At 47.1% G+C, this 15,994-nt stretch overlaps 1 protein-coding gene across 2 annotated transcripts in view; it reads left to right on the top strand.

Annotated features, from left to right (window-relative positions):
* Window positions 1-15,994, top strand: part of GDPD5 (glycerophosphodiester phosphodiesterase domain containing 5) — a 224,318-nt gene that overhangs the window by 66,639 nt on the left and 141,685 nt on the right. The window contains exons 1-2 of one of the 2 annotated variants that reach the window (XM_030469059.1): window positions 3,283-3,299; window positions 8,596-8,770. In XM_030469059.1, coding sequence (XP_030324919.1) covers window positions 8,654-8,770 — 117 coding nt within the window. In that variant the 5' untranslated portion in view covers window positions 3,283-3,299; window positions 8,596-8,653. Of the gene's footprint in view, window positions 1-3,282; window positions 3,300-8,595; window positions 8,771-15,994 lie in introns of those variants that run through there. The other variant, XM_030469058.1, reaches the window with a different exon arrangement.

The following is a 15,994-nucleotide window of genomic DNA, read 5'->3' as shown; positions in this document are numbered from 1 at the left end:
AGCTGTCAGCCCACAGCTTGGACAGGAGCACTCTGTGCTGGGTTAGGAACTGGCTGGAGGGCCGGGCCCAGAGAGTGGTGCTGAACGGGGCTGCATCAAAATGGCGGCCGGTCACTAGTGGTGTCCCCCAGGGATCAGTGTTGGGCCCAGTGCTGTTTAATATCTTGAGTGAGGATTTAGATGAGGGGATTGAGTCCATCATCAGCAAATTCACAGATGACACTAAGCTGGGGGGGGAGTGTGGATCAGCTGGAAGGCAGGAGGGCTCTGCAGAGGGACCTGGAGAGACTGGAGAGTTGGGCTGATCCCAATGGGATGAGGTTCAACAAGGCCAAGTGCCGGGTCCTGCACTTTGGCCACAACAACCCCATGGGGAGCTCCAGGCTGGGGACAGAGTGGCTGGAGAGCAGCCAGGCAGAAAGGGACCTGGGAGTCTGGATTGACAAGAAACTGAACATGAGCCAGCAGTGTGCCCAGGTAGCCAAGAAGGCCAATGGCATCCTGGCCTGTATCAGAAACAGCGTCACCAGCAGGTCCAGGGAGGTGATTCTGCCCCTGTACTCAGCGCTGGTTAGGCCACACCTCGAGTACTGTGTCCAGTTCTGGGCCCCTCAGTTTAAGAAGGATGTAGAGGTCCTGGAACAGATCCAAAGGAGGGCAACCAGGCTGCTGAAGGGACTCGAGCACAGGCCCTATGAGGAGAAGCTGAGGGAGCTGGGGGTGTTCAGCCTGAAGAAGAGGAGGCTCAGGGGAGACCTCATTGCTGTCTACAACTCCCTGAAAGAAGGCTGTAGCGAGGTGGGAACTGGACTCTTTTCACAGACGACCTTCAACAAGACAAGAGGACACAGTCTTAAGTTGTGCCAGGGGAGGTTTAGGTTAGATATTAGAAAGAATTTCTTCACGGAGAGGGTGATCAGGCTATGGAATGGACTGCCCGGTGAGGTGGTAGATTCTCCGTCCCTGGAGACATTTAAAAAAAGACTGGATGTGGCACTGAGTGCCATGGTCTAGCAACTGCTCCGGTGGGTCAAGGGTTGGACTAGATGATCTCTGAGGTCCCTTCCAACCTGGCTAATTCTATGATTCTATGACTCTATGATTCTATGAATGTACTGGGAAGAATAACCCAGAATAACTGGGTCATCAGGAGGGCTTCAGTGATCAGGGGAGTAATTTCTTGGGCCCTTTCCACCCCTGAAGGCATCATCTCAACTTGATGGCTTTGGGGTGTCCTCTTACCATCCCTGCCTTGAAATTAAATCTTGATCTTGCAAGTTGAGATGTTCTGGGTCAGGGCCAACAAAATGTGGAAAATACTGCTCAGTGTGTGTGTGTGTGCCTATAGATTTCCTCCTGTGGGAATGGCTGGAGCAAACACCCCTGTGGGAGGGTTGTTCTGGTATTAAACAGATGGGAATCTTCTCCCTCTTCCATTTCTGAGTCAGGGAAAGTGAAATTTTGTGATGTTGGTTGGGATGAATTCAATATTCAAAGATTGCTATGAAGAATCTGTGAAAGTCACAAGATTTTAGATCATTTCCTTCTAAGGCTTTAAATCATTTCAGTGCCCTGACAATAGACAAGATATTTTTTTGTGTGTGTGTGTAGAAAGATCTGGAGGCTTTGCTCTCCAGGAGCTTAACTTTAGAAAGCATTGAAGGCAAATCAAGATTTTCCAGTATAATTAGGGAAACAGTTGACAAGAAGGCTCACAAGAGTATCAATAGGGATAATTGGTGATCAGCAATGTTCTCACCTAATTGGAATAGGTAATTATTTGCTTAACAAGGTTTTCAGCGTGACTTGCTTGATAGCAATTTCATTAAGAGGTGGAAATGCTGAAATTAGACAGAAATTCTTGATAAGCAGTGATCCCATGAGTCACCAGTGAGAGGAAAAACATTTCTTTTAATGGGGAAATGGGTAGAATCTGTCAAAGCTCTTTTAAAACAAGTTAGCTAAAAGAAATGCAAAATAAACCTCAGACAGCCTTGGGAGTCTGGATTTTCTACATTTCTTGGTGTTGCCATTGGGATCAGTTTCCTTGGGCCTGATTTTGGGGAGATTCCACCTGTGTGCTTGGGGTCTTCTTGAGTTTTGGGTGTCCCACTGCTCCCATGGTCTTTGGGCCTCTCCAGCTCTGGGGGGGAGCACATGGAGGTGTGGCTGGGATGGTGTTTTCTCTTATCCCCCTCATTTTCCCAATTTTTCTGCCTCTCTGAAACCATAGAAGCCTCCTCATGGAAAGCCAAAGCTTTCCATTTGTTGGGTCTTTGGGTCTTTCCAGCCATCTCCGGATGGATGGATGATAGAGGACCACAGATGTCCCTCACATCTTGAGGGATGGAGATGTTGAAGAAGACCATGGGTCTCCTCCTCTCCCCAGGTGCTTGGGTTTGTCCACTCCAGCATCTCCTTAGACCTCAGGATTCATAAGAATCCATTAAAGCATCCTGGGATGTCTTCTGGTTCTTTTCTGGACTTTCTGGTCCAATTTAGGAGCCCTTGGCAGGTTCAAGCAATAATTCTTGTGTTTATTGAGCAGGCAGAAGCTCTGAGATCTTCTCTCTCCCTCCAACTCCCCCAAAACACTCTGACCAAACCCCATGGGTATTTGGAATGGTGCTGTCACTGGATGTGCCATAAGCTGCTTGGCTCTGGGCTATTTATTAAAGGATTTGTCCCAAGATGCTGAATGAGATCAGCATGACCTGTGTGAAACTGGGTTGAGAGCACAAAAAAAAAAAAAAAAAAAAAAAAGCCACCACAGACTTGAAGATTAAAGGGAGGGCTTGGACTGTACCAACCCTTGGGAAAGGGTCAGATGCCATTAAAAGTGCTACCCCATGGCTTAATTCACATTATTTACCCAGTGAGATTCAGGACTGATTCTGCCACTAAAATTGGTCTCATGGAGATGGTTTAACAATCAGTCCTGATTGCTCTGTTCCCTCTCTGTATTTCTGAATATTGCTTTAAGGCTGCAGCAGGGATTGGAGGAGTTAACTCCTACAGACATAATCATAAAAAAAAAAATCCAAATTTTTAGGCCAGATCTCCCCAGAGAGCTTCCTTTTTAAATTTGCAACTTGAATAATTCTCTCTTGCCCTTTTTTTTTTTTTTTCCTTCACTCCAAAGCTCTCTGGCAGGGAATAATGTGTCACAGGCTGTAACGGATACGGACAGCCCAGTATCTCAGGAATGCACTGTGTGCTAATTAGGCATCCTGGAGCTTTCAGAAAATGTTCCTGCTGTATTTGCAGATGGACTCTTCCCTTCCTCCCCCTTTTTTTGGGTAAGCTGCCTGGCAAACCCAGTTATTCAGCTCGAAGAAGTTTGTAGCCATTGGCAGATGATGCATCTTTCCAGTCAAAGTTGAGAGCTTGTGTGGGTTTGTGTTTTCTATCTTATTTTTTTTCCTCCCCTTCTGCTGCTCGTTGCTGAATTTAATAATTAATGTTGTGTTGTCTTGCTTCCTGTTTTCATTTCTGTATGTAATGCTAACCAGCAGAGCTTTGAATCATTCATAGCCTCCTTTTTTTTCCACCCCAAAGCTGGAGATGTCATGGGAACAGTGATTGTAAGGGACGAGCTTTCTGCTTCCTCTCCTTTAAATCCATTTCTGCAAGCAGAAGTCAGCATTCAGTCCATGATCTTGGCCAAGAAAGAATCTCTGGACAGATGGTATCAGTGTGGTTTCTCTCCAGCAGCATCTTCCTGGCTGTGCTTTGGGCTCTTCCTGCATCTCCTGTTACTCCTCGGGTGTCTGGGTGCATGGTGGGGAGGATGGGTGCTGTGTTTTCTGCTCCCCTTTCTCTCATGGGCTTCTGGGGATCTGTTTGTGATGCTGAGGGAGAGGAAGGGGTGATTTTAGGCTTGGTGGCTGTGCCTCCTGCAATTCAGTTGCATTTAGGGGTGGCTTTTTTGGTTTGCTTCTCTCTGTCCTTCTGGATGCTTTTATGGGGAGTTTCCCACAGCCTCTGTGTTGGGATTTATCATCCAGGGTGGGAGCTTCACTTGGTTGGTGGCTCAGGGAGCCTTTTCAGCTATTATTTTTCCCTTGCTTCTACTTTTTATCCTCTTGGTTGATTTTTTGGGTGAGTTCTGCCACTCTTAAAAACCTTCCAGCAGTATCCTGTGGTTTTGGGGGATGATGGTCAGGTGTGCTTCCTGAAAACACTTGTGTCCCTCCTGAACTCTGCCAGGAGATTGGGAGATGCTGGATTGGATGCTGCTGTGGGAGGTGGGGGGATACTTTTCAGACCTAGACAATAAAATTCAAAGCTTTTGCACCTCCCCTGGCTGTTGGTCTTCCTGGTAGGATTTTTCTTCAGGGAGAGGAGTTAGTTGCTGGTCCCTCTCCATCTCTGAAGTGCTCTCCTACTAAAACAATGTTTGGGAAGGCTTTGGTACCTTCTCTATCTCTGGTTCTGCAGCCAAGTTCCTGCCTTTCATTTTGATGGCTTTGGATATGCAGTCAGGAGGGGGATCCTGGTGGCTGAATTAGGGATCCTGGTGGCAGGCCTGGAATGGGAACTCTTTAGGTATTTGCTAACTTGTGGTGTTTGCCCAAAATCACCCCATTCCCAGCCTCATCACTTGCCTGGTGGGAGCTGTGTTGGGAAGTTGCAGGCAGGGACCTGAGCTTCAACTTGAACAGAATGATGGATCCATAAGAGGAGTTACCATTTGATAACAGGAGTTATCATTTGATAACAGGAGTTATCATTTTCAAAGGGCAGCCTCTGCTCCCAGGCTCCTGCCACTTCAGTGGAATGGGATTTTTATTTGAAAAGTCAGGATTTGCCAGCTTGGATGCTCTCTGTTTGTGTGCTGCCTGCTGTACAGCAGCACAAATCCAGGTATTGGGGCTGGAGAAATGCTTCCCCCCAAAATTCAGTGATGGAATCCTTGGGTGTGATGAAATCCTTGTGTTTGAGTTTGCTGTGCAGTTCTTCTAAGCTCCTAAAGAAAATCTGTGGTTAGATCTTCTGAAGGCAGAGCTGCTCTGTCTGCTCTCTTGGCTTTCATGGCTCAAGCTGATGGTTGGACTTGATGCTCTTGAAGGTCTCTTCCGACCAAATTAATTTGGTTAAAATTAATTAAAAACAGTGATTCTGCCCCTGTGTTCAGCCCTGGTGAGGCCCCACCTCGAGTCCTGTGTCCAGTTCTGGGCCCCTCAGCCCCTCAGGAAGGAGCTTGAGGTGCTGGAGCAGGTCCAAAGGAGGCAAGTGGGCTGGTGAAGGGATCCAGCAGAGATGCTGTGAGGAGAGGCTGAGGGAGCTGGGGGTGTTGAGGCTGGAGAAGAGGAGGCTCAGGGGAGAGCTCATCACTCTCTGCAACTCCCTGAAAGGAGGTTGGAGCCAGGGGGGGGTTGGTCTCTTTTCCCAGGCAGCTCTCAGCAAGACAAGAGGCCATGGTCTGCAGTTGTGCCAGGGGAGGTTTAGGTTGGAGATTGGAAAGAATTTCTTTCTGGAGAGGGTGATCAGGCATTGGAATGGGCTGCCCAGGGAAGGGGTGGATTCTCCGTGTCTGGAGCTATTTCCAAAGAGCCTGGATGTGGCCCTGAGTGCCATGGGCTGGGAACCACGGGGGGAGTGGATCAAGGGTTGGACTTGATGATCTCTGAGCTTCCTTCCAACCCAGCCAATTCTATGATTCTATGAATTTTGTGATTCTTTAAAGCAGGAAGAGGTGGAAATTGAGAGAGATGCTGCCCTTTGGAGATCAATTCATGAAGAATTTCTTGTCTTGACTGTAGAGGATGCTGCTGCCTCCTTCCCACACCATCTTCTATGTCACTTGCAGCTGCTTAGAAGGTTCAGAGCAGAGATTATGGCTTTGTCCAAGAGCCCTAAATAGCATCTAACTCCACATGTCCCCAGTGGTTTTGTCCTAAGGGTTCTTTCTGCCCACTGGGGGCATGGGGAAGGCAGGCTGGGGGAACTCATTTGGTTGGGAGAATCTTGAAGCAGAGAGAAGCTGGAGATAGGAGGCAGCTTGTGCAGTGACTAATGCTGAGCTTTATATATATAAATATATATATATATATATCTACAAAAATAGCATGAGAAGAGCTGAAATGTGGGAGGGGAGGTGACCTGAAGCACGAGGTGGTACAGCAGCACCCAGGGGCAGATGAGCTGAGGGGTGACATGATCAGCAAACACTTTTTCAGACTGGATGTGTTTGTGCCTCCTGCCCTGAGGGGATGAGCAAAGCCACGTGGGGATCCAGCCCAGCCACAAACTGATCCAGAACTCCTGCACATCTCATATCCTCTGCCTGGGTCAAAGCAGCAGCCAAAATGTTATAGAGAGGTTTGCTGAAAGGAATAAAGCTGCATTTTGTGTAGAAGAGGAAGACACTGAAGCTGTGGGCTCTGGGGATGGCTTTGAAACCACAACTACCTACAGGATGCTGAGGCAGACAGAGAAAGCCAGGACAAGCCTGTCCTAGGCTGTCAACGTGGGGCACAGGGTGTAAAAGGCCACCAAGAAGGACAGGACATGGAAGGGTTGAGCTGTCTGTGTCCTCGTTGACATTTCCAGGCTCTGCAGTGGATTCTGTGTTTATGGGCTCAGTATTTCCAGTCCCTGCAGCATTCCCATATGCACTGAGTAGAATGAAAAATAGGGTCAGCCCCATTTTTGAGGCTTCTTTCCATGGGAGATGGCAATGAAAGGCTTTTAGGTGGCTAGGTCACCTCCTTTAGCACTGCCATGCTTTGCTGGTGCCAGGGAGGGTGTTGCTGCTCGTATCAGATTTTTGTGTGGGCTGAGCATGGGGGATGCTGTGTAGAAGGAAATGAAATGTTTTCTCTAGAGAAAGTGTGATTTTCTTACAACCCACATGAGTCCAGAGGAGGCCACAAAGAGGATCAGAGGGCTGGAGCACCTTTGCTCTGGAGCCAATCCGAGAGTTGGTGTTGTTCACCTTGGAGAAGAGAAGCTCTGGACAGACCTTAGAGCATCTTCCAGTGCCTGAAGGGGCTCCAGGAAAGCTGGGGAGAGACTTTTCTTCTTTTCTCCTTCTGGAGGGCAAAATGTTCCTCAGAGCTGAGCAGTGTCCCTGGTTCTGCACCCCAGGCTCCAGCTGGAACTCTAACCATGGAGTGGGATCAGTCCCAGCAGCAGCCACTGCCTGAGAAACTTGCTGTTCATTTCAGCAGTGCAGCTGCTTACAAGAGACTCAGCTGAAAGCAGAAGTCCAAGGCAGAAAATTCCCTTTATCCTGCCCCAAACCAGGACAGGTGTGTAGTGATAGGATGAGGGGTGATGGTTTTAAACTGCAAGAGGGGAGATGAGACATTTGGAAGAAATTGTTTGGGGTGAGGGTGCTGAGCCCCTGTCCCAGGTTGCCCAAGGAAGCTGTGGCTGCCCCATCCCTGGCAGTGTCTCAGCCCAGGCTGGATGGGGCTTGGAGCAACCTGGGCTGTGGGAGGGGTCCCTGCCCATTGTAGAGAAGTTGGATTGAGATGACCTTTAACATCCCTTCCAACCTAAAAAAATCTGTGACTCTGGGATATCATATTCTGGGGAAAGGGAGCCAAGCACTTTGTAGCTCAGTTGCTATTGAGCATCACCTGATGTGATCCATACCCCAGAAATCTGTGGGGTTGGGGCTCTGGGCTTGTGCACCAGGAACCTCTGGGGTGAGTAAAGTACAACTGAGAGCAGCAGCACCACAGCACCAGCCTGGCAAACATTTGCTTTGAGGTTCCCATCCCCTGACTCTGAATGAGTAAGAGCTGCACGATTCCTCAGTCTGTTCTTGATAGGAATCTCACCAGAGACAAAAGCCAGCATCTAAATATATATATTAAAACATAAAAAAAAACCCAAAAAAACCCAACCCTGTGACGCACAAAGCATGTAATCAAAAAAGAGGAGGATTTTCCCTCAAAAAAAAATGATGTTCCCACGCCTGGCAAGTGGAGCAGCTGTGCTGGAGGCAGCCAGATCCTTTGGGAGTGAATCCTGGGTGGAAAGGGGATTTTTCTCCTGGGTGAAGGCTGCAAAGCAGCTCTGCATCCCTGAGATCCATGTTGGGAGGGAGCAATATCTGCTTTTTCCAGCATGCACAGAGGTGTCAGCTCCTTGTCTGGGACTATTTTGCAGACTCCATAGGATGCTCGAGATAATCTGATTCAGCTTGGTTGGGTTTCAGCTTCACAGAGGTCTCTGACTCAATTTTAAGGTTGTGCTTGCAGAGGGTTTGGGTTTTTGACGTTTCAGTCTTTCATTAAAATCTGATCATCTGAGCTGGAAAGAATCTGTCTCCTGCTCTTGTCCTCGTGTGGCTCCTCTTGCTGAGAACTCCTGCAAATACATTTGTTTTTTAGAGGTGTGGGAGAAACTACAGGAGGAAATAAAACTTGCAAACTAATTAAACTTCCCAGCCTTGTTGAGTAACAAGCCGGAGATGTTGGCAGGGAATGGGAATAGATCTGATTATCATTCCTCCTCTCCAAATAGCCAGAGGACATGGTTAATTATTAAATTGCTTCTTAATGTATTGAAATATTGCTCGGTGGGTTGAATTTTCCTTTTTTTTTTTTTTTTTCTTTCTCTTTTCTTTTCTTGCTCAAGGGTGCTCCCAGGACCTGATGGATTTCTGATACCTCTCTCCTGAGGGGCTGGAAGGAGCATGGTTAAACACCAACCCCTGCAGTACTATGAGCCACAGCTGTGTCTGTCCTGTCTGACCGGGATCTACGGCTGCCGCTGGAAACGCTACCAGCGCTCACACGATGACACCACCAAGGTTGGTACCTGACCCCATTACCTTTTCCTGGTGATTCTGGCTTAAGGATGGTTGAAAATATTGGATTATTTGGTTGCTGGTGGCTTGGGTGGACCATGGAAACCACCAGCACCATGGCTTGGAGGTTTGTGAGAAGGTCCCAACGTGGGGTTGACATCGGCGGTCAGAAATTCTCCAAGGGTTGGATGAGTTGGGCCAGTTCTGTCCATATTTTCTTTTTGGTGCTGGAGGAGCCTTCTGGTTTGCTCCTTGTTCTGTGTCTTACTGTTTTTTGGGCTCAATGTATAGGATCTGTATTTTTGTGGGGTCTCTGTGTATGTGAGAAGGAGTTTGGGAGTAGGGAAAGGCGATTGGAGGTGAGAAGCAGCTGGGGAGAAATGGGGCAACTTTAGAGAGGACTTTCTCTCCCCTGGATAACTGCAGTTTTTAAGAGGAAGGAATCCAGACAGCAGGGCTGGACTCAATCCTTCACTGCCATTTGGGGCTGGGAGATGGTTTCTTGTGGGGTTTGATGGGGAGAAATATAAAAAAATAGGTGTCAAAGCTGCCCTATTGCATTGTCCAGGGAATGGTTTCTGTGTATTACAGTTCTGTGCCTTTGTGTTATCTAGGATTATTTTGTGTGTGTGTACTTTAGAAAAAAACACCCCAAAACCCCAAAACTGAAACCTTGTTTCTTCTGCCAGTGATCCCAGGAGATTCTTTTGCTGCTTTTTCAGGGCTTAGTTTTGCTCTGGTGACAACTGCTCTGTTTTGTTTTTAAGTCTCTGACCAGGGATCTTCCTGGCTGTGGATTGCTTCTCTTCTAGAAAAGAGGCTGTTAAGGAGAAAACACTTCTGAGTGGCAAATCCTCTGCCAAAAATCTCTCCTGGTCCTGAATTGCATCAATTGGTGGTGGGGCAGCTTGGCTGGGAGCTCCCAGGAGACCTGAAAAGCCATGGCTTGTGTTTGTGCAGCTTAAAACAAATTTCCTTTCAGAAAGTAGAAATGTTTGGGCTGTTTTTCCTCCTCTTTCAATCTGGTCAGTGAGGGACTAAGCCAGGAGGAGTTTCCTTTGAGCAAATACCCAGGCACATCCGTAGCAGAGGGTGCAAGTTGGGGTTTTATGACTTTGTCAGGAAAACAGAGGGATGGAATGTCTTGGGGTGTGTTGTGTGTGCTAACGTCAGTCATTAAAATACCCTTTTCAGTTTGCCTTACAAAGCAGAATATTATTGCTGCTTAGCTAAAAATCCACAGAAAAGTTGCCATTGACTTCGTTTTGCAGGGAAAGCTGGCTCTGCTTGCATGGATTTATTTTACAGGGAAAAAAAAAAAGTAGAAAATCAGTGGCAGCCTTCCAGGTCTATTTGGAATTTTTCTAGTGCTAGAAAGGAATTTTCTGGGTATAAAATACCTGAGCTTGCCTTAACTCTATGCCCAGTCTCTAAATCAGTTTATTAAGGTCTATGTGAGGCCTCAACTTCCAATCTGTTGAGTGCTGAAATAGTTACTGCAGGAGCAAAACAAAAATTAGTTGAAAAATGAGCTACAGGCTATGGAAAACCAAGGTATGAAGAATCTATTCCCATCCTCTTGTCAGTAAGGTGCCTGGTGGGTGTGACTGCTGGAATGAGAGATGTATTTGGAGGGAGAAGTGTAAATGCAGGATAATTCTCCTGGGATGGACAGGTTTGCATCTCCTGGAGTGCAGCAGAGAATGGGTGGGAAGTCTGGGATTTGTGTAAGAGGAGTAAGGGACCACTCTAGGATCAAATTAGTCCTTGGTTAAACTTCTCCTGGCTGGACACCGCTATGAGCATCACTTCACCTCTCTGGCTCTTGTGGGAGAGTTTTTTGGGATACCAGAGAAGGACTGAAAAGACCTTCAAGATCATCTGGTTCCAACCCCTCTGCCATGGTCAGGGACCCCTCCCACAGCCCAGGTTGCTCCAAGCCCCATCCAACCTGGGCTGAGACACTGCCAGGGATGGGGCAGCCACAGCTTCCTTGGGCAACCTGGGACAGGGGCTCAGCACCCTCAAACTCCAGTATTTTTTCCCCATCTCCAACCTCAATCTCCCCTTTCTCTCCAACTTTTAACCCATTTCCCTTCTCCTCTCCCTACCCTCCTGTGTCCAAAGCCCTCCCCCAGCTTTCTTGGAGCCCCTTCAGATATTGGAAGGTTGCTCTGAGCTCCCCTGGGAGCCTCCTCTTCTCCAGGCTGAACAACCCCAATCCCTCATCTTGGCATAGAATAGGAATAGAGCATGTACAGGTTTATATGTTGATATTCTGCCATTAGTGGAAAGTGAGGCATGGTTTCTAAGAGCAGGGTTTTTTTTTTAAGTCTAGGTCACAGTGTGGTTATTTTTTTTTTTAAAAGCTCAAACTTCCTAGAAGAAAAAGATCTTCCCCTGAATTTTGGATTATGACCCAGCCTTGCATCTTGGAAATCTTCTGCTGATGACTGTGACTGTTTGGTGGTTTTTTTTTTTAATTCTGCTGCAGAGTTTCATGTGATCACGAAATAATAGAGTTCTCAATAATCAGGGATACAAGGGGGGTTGTCAATAAAACCTCTACATTAGACTTCCTGAGGGCAGATTTTGGCCTGTTCAGAAGACTAGTCCAGAGCATACCCTGGGAAACAGCCCTTGAAAACAAAGGGGTCAAGGAGGGATGGACATTCTTCAAAGAGCAAGTTTTGAAAGCTCAGGAGCAGGCTGTCCCGGTGATTCTGCCCCTGTACTCAGCCCTGGTAAGGCCACACCTTGAGTACTGTGTTCAGTTCTGGGCCCCTCAGTTCAAGAAGGATATTGAGGTCCTCAAACAGGTCCAAAGGAGGGCAACCAGGCTGGTGAAGGGACTCGAACACAGATCCTATGAGGAGAGGCTGAGAGAGCTGGGGGTGTTCAGCCTGAAGAAGAGGAGGCTCAGGGTAGACCTCATCACTCTCTACAACTACCTGAAAGGAGGTTGGAGCCAGGGGGGGGGTTGGTCTCTTTTCCCAGGCAACTCTCAGTAAGACAAGAGGCCATGGTCTCAAGTTGTGCCGGGGGAAGTTCAGATTGGATATTAGAAAGAATTTTTTCACGGAAAGGGTGATCAGACATTGGAACGGGCTGCCTGGGGAGGTGGTGGACTCTTCGTCCCTGGAGACATTTAAAAAGCGACTCGATGTGGCACTCAGTGCCATAGTCTGGTGACTGTGGCAGTAGTTGATCAAGGGTTGGACTCGATGATCTCTGAGGCCCCTTCCAACCCAGCCTATTCTATGATTCTATGATTCAGCCTATTCTATGATTCCTCTCCTCCCCCAAATGTATGCAGATCAGGCTTTCTACTTCACATATAAAATTTACATGAAAATGAGGATTTTAATTGTAAGCTTGAGTTCTAAGTTTTTTTTTTGGAGACTGCTTGCTGGAATTGTAATTATCTCTTGCTTTCCTCTGACCTTTTGAGAATGTAGAAGGAGGGCTGAAGGCTCCCAGCCTGCTCACTTGGTCACCCTTTTACATTTTGAACAGCTGCAAAATTTCTTTTTCTATTGTGTGCCTTCAGCTGTAATGACAAGATCCCCTTTTTAAATTTATTTTTTTAATGTCATTTTCAAGAAAAGGCATGTAAAAAAGAAAAAAATTGGTCTTGCTGTGATTCAGCCCATTGTAACATCCATAGTGTGAGGAAGCAATTTCTGATTTAAGTGCAGCTTGGTCATCAGGTATTGGAGCAGGGAAGTTGTTATGAAGTCAGTGCATCATCTTAACAAGGCTCCATCACACAAAGTGTGGGTAAATCAGCTTTTTTTTTAGTTGCCATATGGGCTTTTAAAGGTCAGAAGTTCAGGTGGCAGTTTCCAAGGGAGCTCCCAGGTATCACCATCCTCTTGATGGATTTCCAGCCATGAAAACCACAGAGAGCAGCCTGGTTAAATTGCAGTGTGCAAACACAGAGCTCCAAAATGAATTTATTCTGGGTCCTACAACACCAGAATAATCCTTGCTCCTGAGGCAGAGTCCAAGGCAGCCTTCAGCATCTTTAAATATCCACCCAAAGCTGTTGTGGGGTCAGTATCCAGGTGGGAGATGGGGATGGGTTTCACTGGATAAACATGAAATGAAATCTGTTCAGGGTTTTGTTGAGGGTTGGGGTTTGTTTATAACTGCTGCCAAAAATATGTTGTCTCTCCACAACCAATATCACACCTGGGAAATGGTGCTAGGTGGGAGTGGGGGAAGAGAGATTCTGGAGGAGAAAATTGTGATGATAATTTTTTGATCTTTCCAATAAACAGAAGAAGCCACTTTTATTTGCTGTCTGGCTTTGGTGGTTTGTTTGGATATTTTTTTTTTTTTCAGTTGCTGTGTACTGAAAAATCCTGAGATCTGTATTTTATTTATCTCATTTAACTCCTTGCCAAAGAGGATAAAATACTATTTCCATTTGCCTTTAGCAGATACAGCTGAATCTTTAATTCCCAACCTCCAGCCCTTCTGAGGTAGAAGGCAGACAAAATGTACCTGGGAACTCTTCTTGTCCCCCCTGGTTTCCTTGGAAGCTCCCCAGGGTTGCAAAACTATCTTTTCCTCCAGAAATTTGCCAAGAACAAGGTGCCTGGTTTGAATCATAGAATCATAGAATTAGCCGGGTTGGAAGGGACCTCAGAGATCATCTAGTCCAACCCTTGACCCACCTGAGCAGTTGCTAGACCATGGCACTGAGTGCCACATCCAGTCTTTTTTTAAATGTCTCCAGGGACGGAGAATCTACCACCTCACCGGGCAGTCCATTCCATAGCCTGATCACCCTCTCCGTGAAGAAATTCTTTCTAATATCTAACCTAAACCTCCCCTGGCACAACTTAAGACTGTGTCCTCTTGTCTTGTTGAAGGTCGTCTGTGAAAAGAGTCCAGTTCCCACCTCGCTACAGCCTCCTTTCAGGTAGTTGTAGACAGCAATGAGGTCTCCCCTGAGCCTCCTCTTCTTCAGGCTGAACAGCCCCAGCTCTCTCAGCCTCTCCTCATAGGGTCTGTGCTCGAGTCCCTTCACCAGCCTGGTTGCCCTCCTTTGGACCTGTTCCAGGACCTCTACATCCTTCTTAAACTGAGGGGCCCAGAACTGGACACAGTACTCGAGGTGTGGCCTAACCAGCGCTGAGTACAGGGGATGTACAGTAGGAAGGGGCATCAACCACTGGGAATAAACCCAAAATTGGCAGCTTTGGATCTCAGGGGACTGAACAGACAAGATCTTTGTGGTTTTCTATTCTTCAGTGTCCTCTCAAATGTTTAAATGGAGATGTCCTCATGAGCTCTCTGTGAATGGTGCACTTCATGGTATACTTGTACAACTTGTTTTCTTCCTCCCATATCTCTAGGGAAAAAAAACCAAACCAAACCCTGAGATCTTGTGAGTGAAGGGAGTAAAATTAGTGATGAAATCTTGGATGTACAGAAATCCCACTGCTTTCTCAATGCTCCAGTCCTAGAGGTCTTAACCTGACCATTTAATAAATCACATCCTTGTTATAAACCTGGAAAAATGGTGGGACTGAAGCTAATGAGATGCCCAACCAAGCTAAGGACTGAATTTCTTTGAAAGCTCTGGAGGTGCTCAGGACTGATAGCCATTGAGATGTGAGCTTACAGGGTTGGGTTTTGGGTATAATATTCATGTTTTGCTTTTCACCTTAAAAAATAATCCCTTTCAGCATCTTTCAATGTGGCTTTGTAGGGCTGATGCACCCATGAATGAAGCCTGTGTGAAGTCTTCCCAGTTGCTTTCCTGCCTCAGCAATTGCATTTTTTCTTCTGCCTGCCAGAAACCTCCTCTTTTTAAAGAGGAGACATTGTCTCCTTCCTATCCTAGAGATCCCTCTTAGCTGCTAATGGGAGCAGCCCAAGGACCTGGTCCAAGAGCTGGAAGTGCTGGATGCTTGTGCTCACCAGCTTCTAGTGATGGCCCTGTACTCAGCTCTGGTGAGGCCACAGCTTGAGTCCTGTGTCCAGTTCTGGGCCCCTCAGCCCCTCAGGAAGGAGCTTGAGGTGCTGGAGCAGGTCCAAAGGAGGCAAGTGGGCTGGTGAAGGGATCCAGCAGAGATGCTGTGAGGAGAGGCTGAGGGAGCTGGGGGTGTTGAGGCTGGAGAAGAGGAGGCTCAGGGGAGACAAAGAAGAGAAGAGAAGAGAAGAGAAGAGAAGAGAAGAGAAGAGAAGAGAAGAAGAAGAGAAGAGAAGAGAAGAGAAGAGAAGAGAAGAGAAGAGAAGAGAAGAGAGAAGAGAAGAGAAGAGAAGAGAAGAGAAGAGAAGAGAAGAGAAGAAGAGAAGAAGAGAAGAGAAGAGAAGAGAAGAGAAGAGAAGAGAAGAGAGAGAAGGAGGAAGAGAAGGAGAAGGAGAAGGAGAAGGAGAAGGAGAAGGAGAAGGAGAAGGAGAAGGAGAAGGAGAAGGAGAAGGAGAAGGAGAAGGAGAAGGAGAAGGAGAAGGAGAAGGAGAAGGAGAAGGAGAAGGAGAAGGAGAAGGAGAAGGAGAAGGAGAAGGAGAAGGAGAAGGAGAAGGAGAAGGAGAAGGAGAAGGAGAAGGAAGGAGCTTCTGGGGAGCCCTTGGAGCACCTTCCAGTGCCTGAAGGGGCTCCAGGAAAGCTGGGGAGGGACTTTGGACAAGGGCATGGAGGGGTGGGATGAGAGGAATGATTTCAAATGGAAAAAGGGGATATAGAGATTGGATATTAGGAAGAAATTATTTGGTATGAGGGTGCTGAGCCCCTGTCCCAGGTTGCCCAAGGAAGCTGTGGCTGCCCCATCCCTGGCAGTGTCTCAGGCCAGGTTGGATGGGGCTTGGAGCAACCTGGGCTGTGGGAGGGGTCCCTGCCCATGCAGGGGTTGGAACTGGATGATCTTTAAGGTCCCTTTGAGCCCAAACCATTCTCTGACTCTGTGACTTTGTGTGTGAAGTGGCATAAGTCCCTCTGCCAGCTTGGTGGGTTTTTTTTTGGTTGGTTTTTTTTGGTTTTTGTTTGTTTGTTTGTTTTTTCTGGTTTGGTGTGGTTTGGGGGTTTTTTTTGTTGTTTTTTTTTTTTTATTTCTGTAATTGGATGCACTGAGGCACAGAAGTCAGGTTGTTTTGAGATGCCTTGGTTGAACTTCATTCCAACTAATGAAGTTTGAATCCCACTGATGAGTTTTTGAATTTGGATCAGCCTAGCACAGATCCTTCTACAATCTCATCAGTTCCTGTGAACGTGCA

The sequence above is a fragment of the Calypte anna genome, chromosome 1, assembly GCF_003957555.1.
Source record: "Calypte anna isolate BGI_N300 chromosome 1, bCalAnn1_v1.p, whole genome shotgun sequence".
Lineage (NCBI taxonomy): Eukaryota > Metazoa > Chordata > Aves > Apodiformes > Trochilidae > Calypte > Calypte anna.
The sequence above is the reverse complement of the archived record's forward strand: the minus strand, read 5'-3'. Positions and strand labels throughout refer to the sequence as shown.